This window comes from Buteo buteo, chromosome Z, assembly GCF_964188355.1.
Source record: "Buteo buteo chromosome Z, bButBut1.hap1.1, whole genome shotgun sequence".
In the NCBI taxonomy this organism is placed as follows: domain Eukaryota; kingdom Metazoa; phylum Chordata; class Aves; order Accipitriformes; family Accipitridae; genus Buteo; species Buteo buteo.
Genome location: NC_134204.1, coordinates 80,555,932 through 80,572,555, shown reverse-complemented (window position 1 = coordinate 80,572,555; position 16,624 = coordinate 80,555,932). Strand labels below are relative to the sequence as shown.

At 35.8% G+C, this 16,624-nt stretch overlaps 1 protein-coding gene across 2 annotated transcripts in view; it reads right to left on the bottom strand.

Annotated features, from left to right (window-relative positions):
- Positions 1-16,624, bottom strand: part of RASGRF2 (Ras protein specific guanine nucleotide releasing factor 2) — a 133,124-nt gene that overhangs the window by 52,467 nt on the left and 64,033 nt on the right. Inside the window, exons 10-17 of one of the 2 annotated variants that reach the window (XM_075020263.1) lie at positions 14,379-14,539; positions 13,306-13,372; positions 12,322-12,458; positions 9,067-9,149; positions 6,732-6,980; positions 6,030-6,418; positions 2,574-2,702; positions 1,202-1,291 (exon numbers count right to left, since the gene is read on the bottom strand). In XM_075020263.1, the coding sequence (XP_074876364.1) occupies positions 1,202-1,291; positions 2,574-2,702; positions 6,030-6,418; positions 6,732-6,980; positions 9,067-9,149; positions 12,322-12,458; positions 13,306-13,372; positions 14,379-14,539 (1,305 nt within the window). The remainder of the gene's footprint in view (positions 1-1,201; positions 1,292-2,573; positions 2,703-6,029; positions 6,419-6,731; positions 6,981-9,066; positions 9,150-12,321; positions 12,459-13,305; positions 13,373-14,378; positions 14,540-16,624) is intronic. The other variant, XM_075020264.1, reaches the window with a different exon arrangement.

The following is a 16,624-nucleotide window of genomic DNA, read 5'->3' as shown; positions in this document are numbered from 1 at the left end:
CAGTTGGACTATGCTTTGTCATAAATAATCAAATGAACTGTGGGGTTTGGGTGTGTCAATGCAAAGTAAAAGTAATTTTGTGGACCTTAAAAAAGTTGCTTTTTATTTGTACCATGACCTAGGACAGTAGTCAGCGGAAAATACTAATATGTCAAAAGGTACACAGCCAGCAAGATAGCAAGTGAATTCAAAACTTAAGTATTTTAAGTTGCACTAAATACCTCCAGTCAATAGACAACATAGCTGCTTTCCAAGGAATATACAGTACACACTTGCAATAATTTAGTGAAATACAACTGCTGTTATACATACCAAGCACGGGCATAAAAAAGTTCATTTTCAAAATAAAATTTTAAGTGAATATAAAAAAATAAAACCAAGAAAGATATGATCTAGGTGTTTGGAAGATTACATATATGTAAAATATTAACCTTTCAGTAATAGGCTGGACTAGTATTAAGGACAGAATACAAGAATTCAACTGATAGATGAACTGGAAATGTGGAGTGCCAAATATAGTTCTGATTTAAGTCAGCAAGAAAAGCTATCAATGGTTTATACCACGATAGTTCAAAATCTCACTGAATACTATGGCAATCTCCTTAGAGTCCACAAAACAAAGGCACAAAGCTCTAACGAGTTTCTTGAAGGCATGTGGTATAGTATGCAGTCCTTATTTGATAGGTTTCATGTTTTGTTCTAAAAGGTATTTCTGAATACCTTCTCATCCTTTACTTCTTTCAAACAGATACAATGATGGTTGCTGGCAAGTCCCCAGGACAGGGTAGTATATAAACAGGCTAAAAGATGATTTTACTCTTTGGTGACATATATTGCTTCACCAGCCAAAATTTCCAGACTGCCACAGCAGGAAATGCAACAGGGTGGATGTACCTGAACACCCTGCCTTAAGATGTTTTAGTCATTCTTATGAGTCAATTCCACTTTCAGTTAAATGTGTTACATTACAAATGCTTTCATAATGGCCACATAACTGGAAGCCAAGGCTCCAATTATCTGTGAATCCTGTACTGCAATGTCCACACAAAGGGCAGGATTCCATACTCAAAACAACAGCAGATTCAAGTAACAAATCAGAGGCTATTTAGGATTCAGATAAGTATGTTCTTAAGAAATATTTACCTTTTGAGACCTAGGTATCTTATTATTATCTCTCTTTGGTACAACACACTTCTCTCACCTGGTGGACTCCCATGCCCTGCTGCAGCTGTAGCAATAGCAAAAGCAGAAGCAGGAGAAACCGAACAGTGGCTGTTGTCAGCAGTTTGTACTGTAAAGGAAATAGACAGAGAAAAGTATACATACTTTTCATATTTTTCAAGTTACGCAACAATAAACCTTAAAATCTTCGCTAATGTTTATACTTTGTGAACATGTTACGTTTTCATTGCCAGAGGACTTAATATTAAGGGAAATAAAAACGTCATAATCTTATTTGCAATTTAAGTTTCATATCCAGGTCAGTATAATTAATGTTGCTATGGAAAAAAGTGTCTAAGACACTGGCAACGTGAGGAACAAGCGACCAACAGAACCAACAAGTAACCAAACAGAAAAAGAAAAAAAAAAGACAAAACCAATGGTGTAGAAAATCAACCTAACTAAAGATTCATGTTAGAGAGCTAAGCATATTAACCAACTTCTGATAACTAGATTCACATATTTTCCCAGGTCACTGCCTAGGATGAGTACAGTTTTGCACAATTTATCAAACTTTATAGGGAGCGCTGTGAACCTTGCTTCTGACTAGTACTCAGATAATATGGCATTGTTCCCCAGTTTCCAACTCCCAGATCTTGCCATCTCACCATAAACATGCCCAGTAACAGGTTACTCTTGGCTTAAAATTAAAGTGTCTCAGCAATTTATTAACAGTTGAGAAGACACTGCTCTGGTTTTGTTGTTTTAATCCCAGGCATGAAATAACTGCCTAGAAATCTGGCTTACATGAGATGGCAGCATTTTAAGCGTTCATGGACGTAGTTCACAGCTCTGCTAATGATTTCAAAGAGTCATGTGAGAGCTATTTGAGGAGCTCCAGCTCTCGCTTTTCCTCTTCAATTGAGCAGTTTATTCAAATCTTGGAATGAATAATGTGACACCATCTGTAAATATTCAGTGTTACATGAAGAAACAGACACAGTCACTCCCCATTGACAGTAATGGGTGTTTTGTATTCCATGATTACATATGGTGCCCAAAGTATGTCCTCGTAGTAGCTGAAAAAAATCTGTCAAGGTCTTGAGACTTTTGTGAGAATAAGACTGATTCAATATTAGTCTTGAACTTGGGCACATCCTGCTCAAGCTATACAGAATATTTCATCCTACCAAAGTCCCAATATGCTTCCAAGTCTCTTGTTATTACTATACAAATTAACCAGCGTAATTCACATTCTAACGGCTTTTTTTTAAATACCTGAGAAATAATGAAAATACAAGCAAAACACATTATTCAAACATTATTCTTTCCTAATAACCTGCAAAGATTACAGCTCTAGTACATAAACTCTTTAAAGTGACTCACAGAGGCAAGAAACATCAGGTTCTTACCTCCTGGTTGACGATAGCGGAGATGACGTGGTGTTGAAGGGGATCTACACGGTGAAAGCTCTGTGGTATCCACTGCGGAGGTGCTTTCAGGGATTGTCCGGTCCACTGACACAGATTCTAGAACTGCTGCTTTAAAAGACAGTAAATGTTAATACTGGCATTATCACTCATAACTTGCAACTCATTATTAGAACTTTTAATATTATAATTATATTGTACTATATTATATTACATTATATTTTATTAAAATACATTTATAACAATATATATTAATGTATCATTTATTGTATTATATTATATTACACTGTATTATATTATATTATATTACATTACAATACATTACATTACATTACATTAATGTATTTATAAAGTATAAATGTTCTTTGAAAATATCCAAGAGGTCATACAGAACTACGGTATGGGGCTTTAAGATATGCTTTTTTAAAGCACAGAGTATTAGGTTAGTTTGTCTTAGATACAGAGTGCTTCTGCAGAGATTATAGAGTATGTGGGTGATTCAAGACTCAGTTTACAAACACCAAGAGACAGAAAGTCTGCAAATGATCAACTTTGAACAATATGAACTGTACTGCATGACAAAAGAGAGTATGTACATCAAAGGGGGTTTCACTGATGGTGACAGCCATTTGGTGATTACCAAAACTGGTAATGTTTTAAAAATGGCTATTAATTAACAGCATTTATTACCAGTGTTTCAATACCAACCTAATACCACTAAATACCATCTACCACAAAGTTGTTTGCATTTGATCTCTGGTTTATAGTTTTTTAAACAGTGCTGCTTCTGGAAGTTTCCATGAAACTTTTGCATTAACAAGACTCAGCGATAATTATCCTCTGGATGGAGTTAAAGGACTGGGAAAGTTTTGTACCAATGACATAGCCACACAAAAACTCATAAATAAGGAACTTGGTGAAAACCAGCAAGTTGTCAGTTTTAAAAATAGCTTGGATAAGACTGCAGTTTAAGTCAGCAGAATATGCAGTGAAATACATATGTATTAAGGATACTTGAACTCACAGGTTTTGTATGAGCTAGGGAAAATAATCCTTGGTGGATAACTATGTGTAATCAAAAACTGCCCAATAAAATGGCCAAACAGTACTGGAGAGCAGATTGCTCCATGGAGGAGTTCCTCTATAAAAGAATAAAAAAGGAATGGCAGAAATACTACTTCCAAAATGAGGGAAAAGAAGCTGATAAAATATATCTTACATTTGATATGAATGACAACTGTGCCAGCAGCATAAGCATTGTATATAGAAAAATATATATAAACAAAAACTTTGGAAAACAAAAACTTTGAAAGCAAACAACTGTGGAAGTAGGTGAAGAAGGTGGAAATTCCAGGATGTAAATGGACAACATTCAAGGAGAACAACAACCACTATAATACGTCCTGCTGAACAGAATTTGTATGGTTATATTGGATTTAGAGTTAGCCACAGCTGTTTTCTTGGAAATCTAGCAGTACCAGAGCAACAGTATTAACCATAAGGGGGTGGTGCCTCCTGATTAAGTAGAACTGGCATCCTTACCCAGAAAACTTTAAAACCAAAAAAACGCATTACGTATGACAGGAAACGTGCAGATTAGCATTTTGTAGTTTTCCTACTACCCATTTCCCTTCCCCTTGTGAGATTTTTTCTTTAAACTTACTCCTCTTCCTCAATATGCTATATGCAGCTGTGTGACAAAAGGACTTTACCCCACAGAACAGAGCTATATAGCTGCAAATTCCTCCAAACCGAGTGCAAATTGTTCAGCAGGAGATCCCCAAAGGGACTGGAGACACTGCACAGACAGCAATTTAGCATTTATATGAGGTTCTTGGCATTTCCAAATGTTCCTCATGCTGCCCAGACGACACTTCCAGCTTTGATAGACTAGAATGCAAAATCTTAATACCTCTGCAACAACGCCTAGTGCTAACACTAGGTCAGAATAACCTATTCTTTATTACTTTACTTTACAGTATATAGCAAAAAACATTACACATAAGCCTGCAGTTACCTGTGTACAATTACTTCTAATGCATGGCCTCTATTTTGGGACATGCTGTGCTATCATGTGGATTTGAATGTGGCTACACTAGTGCACAAGAAGAATCTGCCCAACTCTACATAGTAAAATACTATATTTTATATATATAAATGGTCTGTAATGCTATTCATTTAAAAACATCCAGCATACAGAAATATAATTATTAAGTATAACAGCCAACCAGCATTTTATGAAAGCATAAAGCATGGGCAAGCATAGACTCCTATAATGCTAAGGTGGGCAATTTTTTTTTAAACAAGAGACTACATTCTGTAAAAACAATCTCTCTGTATAATACAACATCAAATTTCTTATTTCAATTCATCAATAAGGAGTAGACATAATGCTGCAATCATATTTTTCTTAGTTTATGTTTGATAATCTTTTTCTTCTTCCCTCTTGGGTTGTATCAATTTTCATTGTTACAGTACTTGCAAGTAAAATTGAGCTACATTTTGCTCAGATTAACAGTTCAAATTCCTCAGACTGGAAGTCAGGCCATGCAAGACCTTTTCTAAACATGAATTTTAGGGAAAAAATAGCTTCTTTTTTTTTTTCCTTGTCTTCTGTTTAATGTAACAACAATACAAAAAATTACTGTATACTTCTATTCTAGTTCAGAAGACCACCTCTCCATCCCTGAAGAGCAATAAGAAACAGATGCACACTTATGTATCCTATTAGATTAGAGATACATTCTTGCTTTGCCATATATAAATACAATGATCCCATTGAGGTTTATATCAACTAACTTTAGGCCTCTGGAAGCAGTACCTATTCCAAGGTGCTTTACCCAACCCGTAGAGGAAAGCAGGCATTTGCCCAGGAGCAATTAATCTATATTAGACATCTACCTTCTGGATGGATAACAACCAGGTGGTATGAATCTCACCAACGTACCAAGTGTATCACATAAATTATCTGTTTGGATTAGTGATGAAATCCTCCTGGAAAGCTAGCCCTGTTATGTACATGTTAAAGCTGTTAGGTGTTTACATCCCTATTTCTTCTTAACTTAATATTTTACTTCCTGTAGTAATGGTACAACTCCAAAATCTTTCACCTCAGGAAACACAACTGGCATCAAGTATTTCCTTTGACCTTTCTCCTTCACACTCTGCTGAAGGGAAAATGCACAAGGCCATTCTGCCATACTACTATTCCTACAAGAAGCAACAAAGCGGTGGAAACAGACAACGCATCGCAGCCTCTACTAGAGATGAAAGAGAGAGCAGAGTATTTGGTTTCACAACACAACTGATGGTGATCAGGAGAAAAAAAAAAGACGTGAGAAACAACTTCTCAGCAGTAATCTGATAAAAGTCAAGCCTACCTTAGAGACTACCCTATTCATCAAAAGTAACATTCAGTATTTTGTGGGTATGTAATACCTCTTCGAATGCTTCTCCTCAGCTTGTTACAGAGGTCAACACGAGGGTTCTCCAAGCTGTCCTCAATGGAGCCAGGGCTTTGCTCAGGAGAGGAGGGCCCTTTGCTGAGGTCCAGGGGTACTTTACTACCCGTTGGTGGTGGGGAGGTGGCTGGGCTGTAGGTCGAGGTAGGACTGCTCGCCACAGATGAAGTAGAGAGGTCAAGGGCACCAATCCTTGAATTCAGTGGTGAGGTCAACGACAGTTTTCGGGTTCTGACAGGTGACGAAGTTCTGGAGAGTGACAATGGAGGAGGAGAAGAAAACTTGCGACAGAGATGTGGTGACTTCCCATCAGCCAGGTACTCTCCTCTGTTGTTTTGACTGGTAGCAAAGAATAACTCCAGAGACCTGAAAGTAAGAAACAAAAAAAAGCAACAGATCATAACAAACGTCTAGCAGATTTAAGTGAAAACACTTACGAACAAATTTTGTGCAAATATGCATGGCACTGCAAAATCTGTATGACACTTAGTCCTCAAAGCCTGGGCAGAAAGTTGAGACAGACTTACCTAAGAAGTTACGTCCTATTTACAAAGGAAGAACTTTCTTCTTAGATTATTTATATAACAGAAAATCATGGTTTCAACAATGCCAACAACAAATGCCACCATGGTAATTCTGTAAGAAACCTATGACAGATGGGAAAAAACCCAGAGCTCACCTGACGGGAATGGAAGTGAAGGGCCGCCTGTATATGTCTGAAAGTTTTTCCAGTACAACAGCTGCAGTAGTAAATATGCGGTAAGTATGAAGGAAAGTATTCAGAAAATCAATACTTAGAAATCGCAAGTCTGTTAGCCGCTCCAAAAGGCGCTCAACGCTTGCGTAACGGATTTGAGGTACTTTGCAGGAATTCAGTGTTTTGCTGAAGCAGATATCAATGTCATCTCTATGAAGACGAGCATCAGATCTATACAAAAGTTAAATTTAGAATATTTTACCAAAGAGGAAGAGTGACTATGGTACAGTAGTGATATCACTTTAGCTGCTCCTGTCAACATACAATCACCAAATATATATGCATTCTTGTATTTCATCAACACAAGAAAACTCCTATTCTGTGGCAATACCTGCTTCCATTCAGTTATATTTTATGCTGTAACTAAGGGAATTTAAATTTTATTTTTGACAAATAATTAATTTATATTTCAAATTCTAAGAAACCATTAATGATGCTTAAATTTCTGAAATGGAACAGGAGGCAGAATTGTCCCTTCTTGTCTCTTTCATACTGTTGTGACACATAGTCCAATCTTAGTAGAAGCTAACAATAGAATAATAGACTGATTGCAATTTTTTCTGCTGGGATCTAGCTCTATCTAAAATAAACTAATGGACCCTAGCAAAAGGCAGGAAAATTAACTCCTTACTAAGCTTAAGGCTCACCTGCAAGATAACACCTGCCCTCAGGCTGCAAGAATTTTATTTTTTTTTTTTAAAGGAAAAGGGAACAGCATGAAACACCTCAAATTTCAAAGCAGAAACCATGGAGAAGCTTTGTTTCAGTAAAAAAAAAAAAAAGGACGAATTTTTGTTTGGACATCAAAACAAAAATGAATCATTTACTTAACCCTACTCACAATGTTTTTTTTTCCAAACTCAGTTTTGCTTAGTTTTATCTAGTTGAAGGCTTAGTTTGTAAAAAAAGGGGATAGATACTACGTAAAGCATCTTTCAATACTGCCTGTTCTTTTCATTAAAAATGATTGGATTTTCTTAGAATACACCATCAAGATATTCCACACACTTTTACACTGCATTACATAAAAGAAACAACAAAAAAATTCTTCTTTCTTAAGTCGGGTCCTCAGAAAAGTGACCATTTTTTTTTATTTCATCCAAAGACATCTGACTCTAAAAGTCAATGTGTGCTAAAAATCAGATGAGTAAAATCTCAGAAAGAGAACAGCAAATTTGTGTCTGTTGTTAAGATCCTGTATGCTTTTTTAGAATTAAGATTTCTTTCTCTCGACATTAGGATTAAGACCTTGCTGCACTCTACAATTTGAAAACAGATGAACATATTTTTAACATTCAGCAGGTAACAGAAGTGTTTACACACTGGAGAGTTCCTGGAATAAAAGTGAAGACAATAAAATGCCTTCTTTCCTGGGATCAAAGTTATATGTCCTAACAGTGTATTCACAGATTTTATCTCTTCTGCATCTCTAAACATATACAAAGAGAGGAGAGGCAACAACTACAAAACAGGCATTTGAGAAAGCTTCATGTATGGAGTACATCAAAGAGAGAGAAATAGTCTAGTGACAGGTAACAGTAAGAAAGCAAATACTTCTGTTTCTATCCCTATATACTATTTCTTAATATTTATATTGCATAATAGTAGGTAAAACTCATGTAAATACAGATCTGTAGAGGATCTAAGAGGTAAAATTGTGTTAGAAATTTGGAATCATGTATTGAAAATTGCTGTCTACAAATAAAAGTTACTTATCACAATAAATTACTGAAAGACTCCAAGGGTGAAGGAAGCAGGTTAATGAATAATGATGTCACCTTGATGTGATCAGTTAAAACTATGAGAGAAAATAATTTTTTCTCAGAAATAAGAGCAACGAAGAGAAGAAAGATTTTGGCCAATACAATAAAATACCTTGGAAAATGATACTTGTCTGCAGTCACCTAAATTGTAAAGACATTTAAAAACACATTCAATAAAATTATGAGTGGTATGACAGAAAAAAGCTAACAGAGAATAAAATTATCCATCTGAACCATAACTGAAGGCAACTTCACAAATAATAGATAAATCTGAGCTGTGATACAGTCCAATACTGTGAATGGAGAGTTTACCATTTTGAGTCATCCCTACCATATCCAGAAAAAGATTTGAAAAGATACATTTTGGGATGTAGAATTAATTCCATTGAACAAAAACAGGGGAAAAAATTAATTTATTTTCTTTTGTTAAAACTTTTATTACAAAAAACCAAGAAGATCTTTTATTCACTGGGGAAAAAAAATGATGCACTTACTTGATCATATGCGGCACTGTGACTTTAGAGTTTTCTTCAAACACTATGGTCATTAAACCATTGCACCTTATATTATCAATGCACTGTGAAAACAAATATTGAGAACTGTTGAAATCAAAACACAGGTTAAGGAGACTTACTTTCACACTTTTCCTATCTTTGTAGGCTTAAAGCATAGATTTTACAAGGTATGGACTGATTGGTACAAGGTATTTTCCTAAATGAAGAGCAGTGATGCAACAATTATAGTGGACATGCTTCGTTAGTCTTCTGCCTTTGATTTACACATCTGCAAGTCCATGCATCTTTACCAGCACACTCAGGATATTCAGCTCAGCATCCTTCTTCCCACAGGATTAAGTATTTTGAGTTGGAAGTGAAATTTCCTTTGAAGTTCCTTTAAAACTGAATGAAATTAAATATTTCTAGCATTTCCTGAATGAGAGTTAAGTTTGAAAAATCAACACTGCAAGAAAGTTGGAATACTTTATACACAAACAGATACACTAATACCTTAACCTTTACACTGTGCAAAAACACCAAAGAGAAATATAACCAGTTGCTAGGAACACATTGGTAAAAACAAATTCAAGTGGTGCTCTTATTGTGAAACATAGCTATGAAGATGCTGTCCAAGGAGCTCCTTGCAAACTCTTATATAAATGTTTTGAGCTAGGTATTAGAAGCTGGAAAGACACTTCTGGGGCATGGTCACAGCACATACTGCTTTAGAAATTACAGGCTGTCCTGTGGCCAGTAGAAGTCTACAAACTAGGGGTGCATAAGCTGTTCTTCAAGCCTCAAAGCAGCTCAGTGCTGGCACTGCATAGGGGTAGCTCGAAGCCATTTGTACACCATTATCTTCTGGTTTGTACTTTTATGGAGTTAAGGTAACAGAGCACCACAAGCCTTGCTCTTGGAAGTCAGCACAGAATCTGCCAGTGGATCAGGATTATATGGTCTGCAACAAGTACCTGTCACTTAACACGACAGGACTCGTCTTTATAATGCTGTCTAGTTTTATGCGTCAAGTATCATACATACATATATATAAAAACATTATTTCTTTACATCAATAAAAAGGAGTTTACAAAATTATCATATACATTTACCTTGACTTAAAGAATAAAAATAGTCTGCTGGCTTTGGAAGGTCTCATAGCAAAATAATGACTGATGTCAGATTGGTCAAACAAGATAATCAGAAACTTCTTCAGGTTTAAAATATATCTAACATAGCTATACATTTAAAATATGATCTATGTAGCTGTATGAGTTTTTAAATTCAGGTATTAAGATTGTTTGAAAAGTGTAGTTGTAACAATTCACATTATGATTTTATCAAATTGTTACCTAAAAGCACTGAGAAAAAAAATCTAATAAAAATACATCATTTCCCCTGTATTAATTCTAAATGTTGCAAAGAAGCCCTTAGCACCAATTATAAAACTGCCTGAGGTAATTCAGCACTGTTATCCTCAGTCTGCATAGCCCTAGCATTTACTACCCCCCTGACAGATACTAGCATTCTAGCTAAGGAATGAGTATAAAGGGGATCTAGAGCTGAAGGACAATAAGCTCAAACTAGAAGAGGGGAGGCTTCTTCAGCATCAACAAAACCCATGCATTTTCCATAAGAAGTGTATGGTTTGCATGAAAGGAATATAAATTCAAGAAGTCTCACTAGGAACATATAGACAAATACGACTTATATGTCTTATGCATATATAATTTAATAAGATGCAGAATTCTGGGCACTAAGACTAACACTGTGAGTGAACAGCACCTACATGTATACTTTTTTTATTTGCAAACATAGGAGAAAACATATTTACTAGAAAAATGCTTTTTATAGGCCCTTTTTGTTAGCATAGTTTGTATGTTCTCCTTGAGGGTTGTGGACAGGGTTAAAAAGAAAAAAATGCTTCTGGGCAGGCGATTCAGTAATTTCTTATGGCAACATTTCTGCTGGCAATGGGCTCATTCAGAAACACAATCTGGTTTTCAAGAGACCACTGATCTCAATTGTTTAGAAGTTTTCATGCGTTATCTAAATTTTCACCCCAAATTTTCTTTCTCCAGTTATTTTCTTCTTTATTGCTCTCCAGATAGAGTATAAGTACTAAGTCAACTGACTTGATTGCCATTTGTAAACAACAGTACCAATTCATGCCCCAAATGTCTGCAGTCTGCACAGCTTCTTGTGCCCCTTCTTACTCCTTCTTCTCTTTTAAGCTGCTGCTTATCCCCTCAGCATCTCTTGCTTCCCTTCCTATGTAAGGATGGAAAAGCTTTTTCAGTCTCACAATGCTAATAGGTCTCAGTTTTCTCAGGCTTTCACTTACAAGCTTCTGTTAATTGTTGGCCCCGTCTCTCTTCAGAATACCCCTGTCTTCAAAAGCTGGGAGATCTCCCCTTCCTCAAAGAGGGATCAAGGGAGAAACCCTTCTAACTGTTTCCCTGGCAGTCTGGCCAACCCTTTCCTCTCTCAGCCATACGCAGCTACTCGTGTTTAATTCTGCGTTCCTAAGACACTTCCAAGCTTTGCAGGCATGCAGCTCAATTCAGCTGTGGTGCTTTTCAGCTCTTCCCCTAAAACCACAGTAGCATTGTTTGAGTGGTTTGGAGGAGACGACCCGACCTTTGGAGGCAGACCCAAACTCTGATCTCTAGTCTACATGGACTGCAGATGACTTTCTCATTTAAATTTATTATTATTTAGGCTAATAATTTACTTATTCCTGGGTGTCCCGTGTTCCAGGACAGTTCTTAAATGGCCTGGAAATTTCCTCTCCAGCAAATAATTGCAATACTTGTCAGTGGAACAACAGTGGAACAATTCACTGAAAATCCATTTTGTAAAAAATTCCCCAATCAGGTCTGTCTGTAAGATGTGTATGCACTGAGTTGCAGCTCATACCATATTTTGAGATTTTTATCTTCGTATTTTTGTTCCTTTAAAAAAGTTGGTCCACAAGAAAGTAACTCAGAATACTTATTTTTAAGCAATTTCTACTCATGATGACAATTAATCTGGAGATGTTGCCAGCAACGGTAGCATCTTTAGAAATCAATCAATGATGACTCAAATGCAAAGACAGAATTTTGAGGAAAACATGTAACACTAAGGGTTTTTCACATGTATCACAGCAAATCAGCCCTCAAGAAATCAATATCCCTCTCCTGGATTAGTTTTCAGAAATACAGAATAAACTAAGAGCTCAATACAAACAAGATAAAGAATGCATTAAGCTACCTGACTTATATCACTTGTCCATGCAGCTTTCTCCTGTCGTGATGGGGCTAAAAGGACAACAGTAAAAGCAGGAGCATCCGGAGGTTCAACCACAAGCTTGAAATCAAGGTGTCCAAACACTTGTCCAGTACCTTTTGCTTTACAGCCAGAGAGGGGAAAAAAAGTGAAAATGTGAGACTTCAGACTATAAGACAAAGAAAATAATGGTTTCATTTAAAATAGAAGGTACTTTAAAACATCTCTCTGACAAAGAGCAAATCTAACTCGGGATCCAAAACTCATTTTGTTTTTCACATACACCAAATAAAAAAAAAAGCTGCAAATATGCAGTAGTGGGAGTTGCTATACATTACTTTTAAAGATACCAAATAAGGCTAAAATCCTTTTAATACATCTATGCTGATATACTCTCAGCATACTAGAAGTATTACTGAAATTAATGAAACTACTTCCACAATTCAAGTGCAAAACTTGCCAAAAACTGCAGGATGGAAGCCAAAATGAGTAACAATAAAATCAGCTTGGGAATGTATTTTGTTATTTCATTTGAACAAGCTTGCAGTCAAGATCTGTAGGGAGTCCAAGACAAAAACTTTCCACTAATTCTGCCAACTCACTCAACCCCCATGTATTTAAGAAACCCAATTATCTGCTTCTTCTTTTAAGGCATATTTTCTTCTTTCTAGATCCTCCGGGTGAAGTTGTATACAAAAGTCAGCAAATAATTTGTCACATTCCTTCAGCCAGTCTACTTGAAAATCCTATGTGAGATGTCAACAGCAAGAAACAACAAAACAAACCCTTATCAAAGCCAGCATGCCCACTATTAAAACACCTCTTCTACTGAATCAGTTCAATGCTGTATTCCTCTGGCTTTATGAAAGGCGAGAACATATCAATTTGCTCTTATGAAAAATAAACAAAGGGTACCAATTTTAAGAAACTAGAAACTGTAATTACTACAAACAGCTGAATTTAACTTACAATCATCATCACTCGTGTCTGTCTCCTCGATCAATGTGCACTCTATTAAAGACAGAACACCTCCTGTCTATGAAAACAAAGCACATTTTTCACAAATTTTGACATTTGTTCCCATTTGTCATTACAGTTATTTTTAAACTTTGATATACCTTACTTTAAGGTTTTACATTACTCAGAGCTCTTAGGAAGAGACATCAATTTCATGATGCACATTTTTCCTCAAGAACTAAAGCTGCATAGATAAAATACAGCATTTTTCTTAATCCCACAAATTAATAATATACTTACATGTACAAAATCTCTTTCATTTTTACAAGATTATAATTAATCTCACATACAGACTTGTTCACAAGTTTCAAAAAAGGTAACTAGAATTTTATCTTCTCCTGAATTTAAATCAAATACATACAAGATTTTTTTTAAAGGTTCAGTTATACTCTATTTACTTTGCAAAATACTTGAACGATGTAAGGGATGAAAAGTGAGAAAGCATACAAACAGTTTCAATAACCTCTCGGAAATGTCTTTGTCAAATTAAAATTCTATTCAATATAATCCACTCTATAAACTACCAACATCTCTTTAATCACAAGCCAACAGTATGAAAGCCTGATTCGCAACAAATATAACTATAGTATTCTTAGAGGAGGTTTCAGTTTAAGAGAATGTGCTGTTCAGGAAAACAGAATTGACTTTTAAAATTAATTTTATTAGAGCTCTGGAAAATATTCTTTGGTAATTCCATGGGGTTGTACTGGCTGATTTGTGGACTGAAAACTGACTTCTATTCAGTGCTAGCTTATACAAATGGACATACCAATGTCTTGTTTTTAACTCCCAGCTTATTAGAATAACACGGTTCTAGAAAAAAAATTGTAGTTAGTAAGAACTTTGGCTGAATTGTATTATTTGCAATGAGAAGACAAAGCAGTTAACTTCTGTGCATCACCTCACTTCTGTTTATAACAACACATGCAAATCTCAGGTTAAAGCCATAAAATAATAAAAATATTGAAAATTCACTGAAGCTGTGTTTTTATTTTGTAAACTGAGTCATAATTTAAAATCTATACCTTGAGAAGATGCAGTTTTCCTCCTGAACTTCTTGTACAAATTAAAAAATGTTTTGTAAATAAGAAGCACTGCCTTTCTCCTTCTTTCTTCAAAGATAATGATCCCAGACGAACTTTACTAAGTTTCCCCCTCTCAACTGAAGGGACTTGAATAAGGGAACCTGATAATAAAGATGGAAAATTTACTGTTCTATAGTAATATTTAGTAGGCACTGTTTGGAGTGTTAATGTATTGAATATTATGATATTAATAAATACAACTTTTCATTCTAGTAAGTATCAATAAACATCAGCATCTCTTTTAAGCAGAAGTTGATCATCATTTTTTGCACAAGTTTGCTTTGTTTTTTACAATAAATAGAGTCAAGCAAGTACAGTCTAGACTAATACTTATGTACATGGCAGGATTAGATCTTGGGCAAATTCTGTTGCAATTTAAACACACTAATAGCACATTGATCAGAAAATGAAGCTGAACAGCAAACTGCACTTTTGACAGCTGCTAGACTTGGGAAAGATAATTACTTCCAAGCCAAAGAGACAGAGGATGAAAAGAACAGGTTTTGAAGGAAAAGAGTTTGTGTATGTGTGTGTGCCTGTGTGCAAGAGAGATGGAAATGAAGCACATATTGCTTCTTCTTATCTCATACTGTATAATTTTCAGTGCTCCACAGCTCATCTAAAATGTGTTACCAGTAAAACACTTCTGAACTAAATTGAACCTCATTACATAAGTCTGAATTTGTGCTCTGCAGAACTCCAGACAGGGGACAGCTTTGCTTCTGTGCTGTTTCATACCTCAAAACCAGCCTCTGACCAACTTTTCCAGATTGATATCACCATGTGTATCACTTCCAAATTTGGATCTGGAGTTAAATTTGGTAGTGAAGTGCAATTCCTCTATATATTGAAGGGAAAGAATTTATGACACAACTTGCTGTTACCAGACAGGGCAGCCAAGAGACCTCCTAATCTTATTCCCACACATCTATCCTTACTATCACCCTTAGACTGGCTCTCATCTTATTCCAACATTAGCTAGCTAATAGAGCTAAACCAGCAGGAAACTAATGCTACAAAGAAGTAGCTGACTTAGCTCCCTGATATGCCTCAATGCAAGGTCAAAAAAGCACCAGTGATGATGCAAAGGAACTAACAGCAGCAGAACAAGCATGAGAGGCTAGGTACTGGCTTGCCTCTTTCAGAGGCAACAAGATATTGGACTAGCACAGCTATATCAAAGCTCCAACTAGAGGCAGCATCTTGACACAATGCAAGCCTGAAAGAATTATCCATGAAATACTAGATTAGTATTTCTTACTCTGTATTGTCAAAAAAATTATCTTGTTCAAAGTTCACATACACAATCTTAAACTAACAAACAGAAAAATTAAGGTAACTGAGAAGGCTACTGTTTATCTACATTTTTCTACACCTAGCTCCCTCTAGATATTTAATTAATTAGCCTTAAGTTGTTAATATATTTGAAACTTATACTGTCTGGCATAGCAAAATATACACCAGTAAATCTGCAACAGAACAATGTTCTTTGACAGCCAATTCACATTTAAACTAAATGAGCACTACGTGATTTGTGTCACTGCAACAAAACAGTGAAGTTATACTCTAGAAATTTGCAAAGGTCTGGAACATTTTTTCAGTTCACTTAAATTCTGACCAAAACCCATAAATATTTATTGGTTGTACATTTCCCCTGGACAAGACAGCCTACCTGCCTCAACTGTGAAAGACAAGGAGACCATTCTTGTGTGTTGGATCGGTGACTTCCCATGTTACACTGACTGCCCTCTATGTCCCATTACAAGGCCAAGGAGTGTGTACAAAACAATTCGCAAGTAACTTCCCATCACAAAATTCTCAGGGTCATTTTTCTCCTGAAATTCCCTCTATACATTTAGGGTTACAATATTCAACCTGTACATTTTGTTTCTGCTTTGTTTCTTAGAATAACAGTATCTAAAAATATGATATCCTTACAGATACAGCTTTACAGGTAGCTTCTTCTCCCCCCCTCCCCCCCCCATTAGAATGCTTTCAGGAATACCATATTCTGTTCTGCTAAAATGGGCTGGAGATTAAATGGTCGTCTTGTATGGAGCTGAAACGTTACCGGTCAATAAGGTAAATCAAAATAAAGGACATTTTTTAAATGCAGAAAAGAGAGACTGCATTATCTCTCTTTGATATTCAATATTTACAGAGACAAACACATCTCCTATACATGC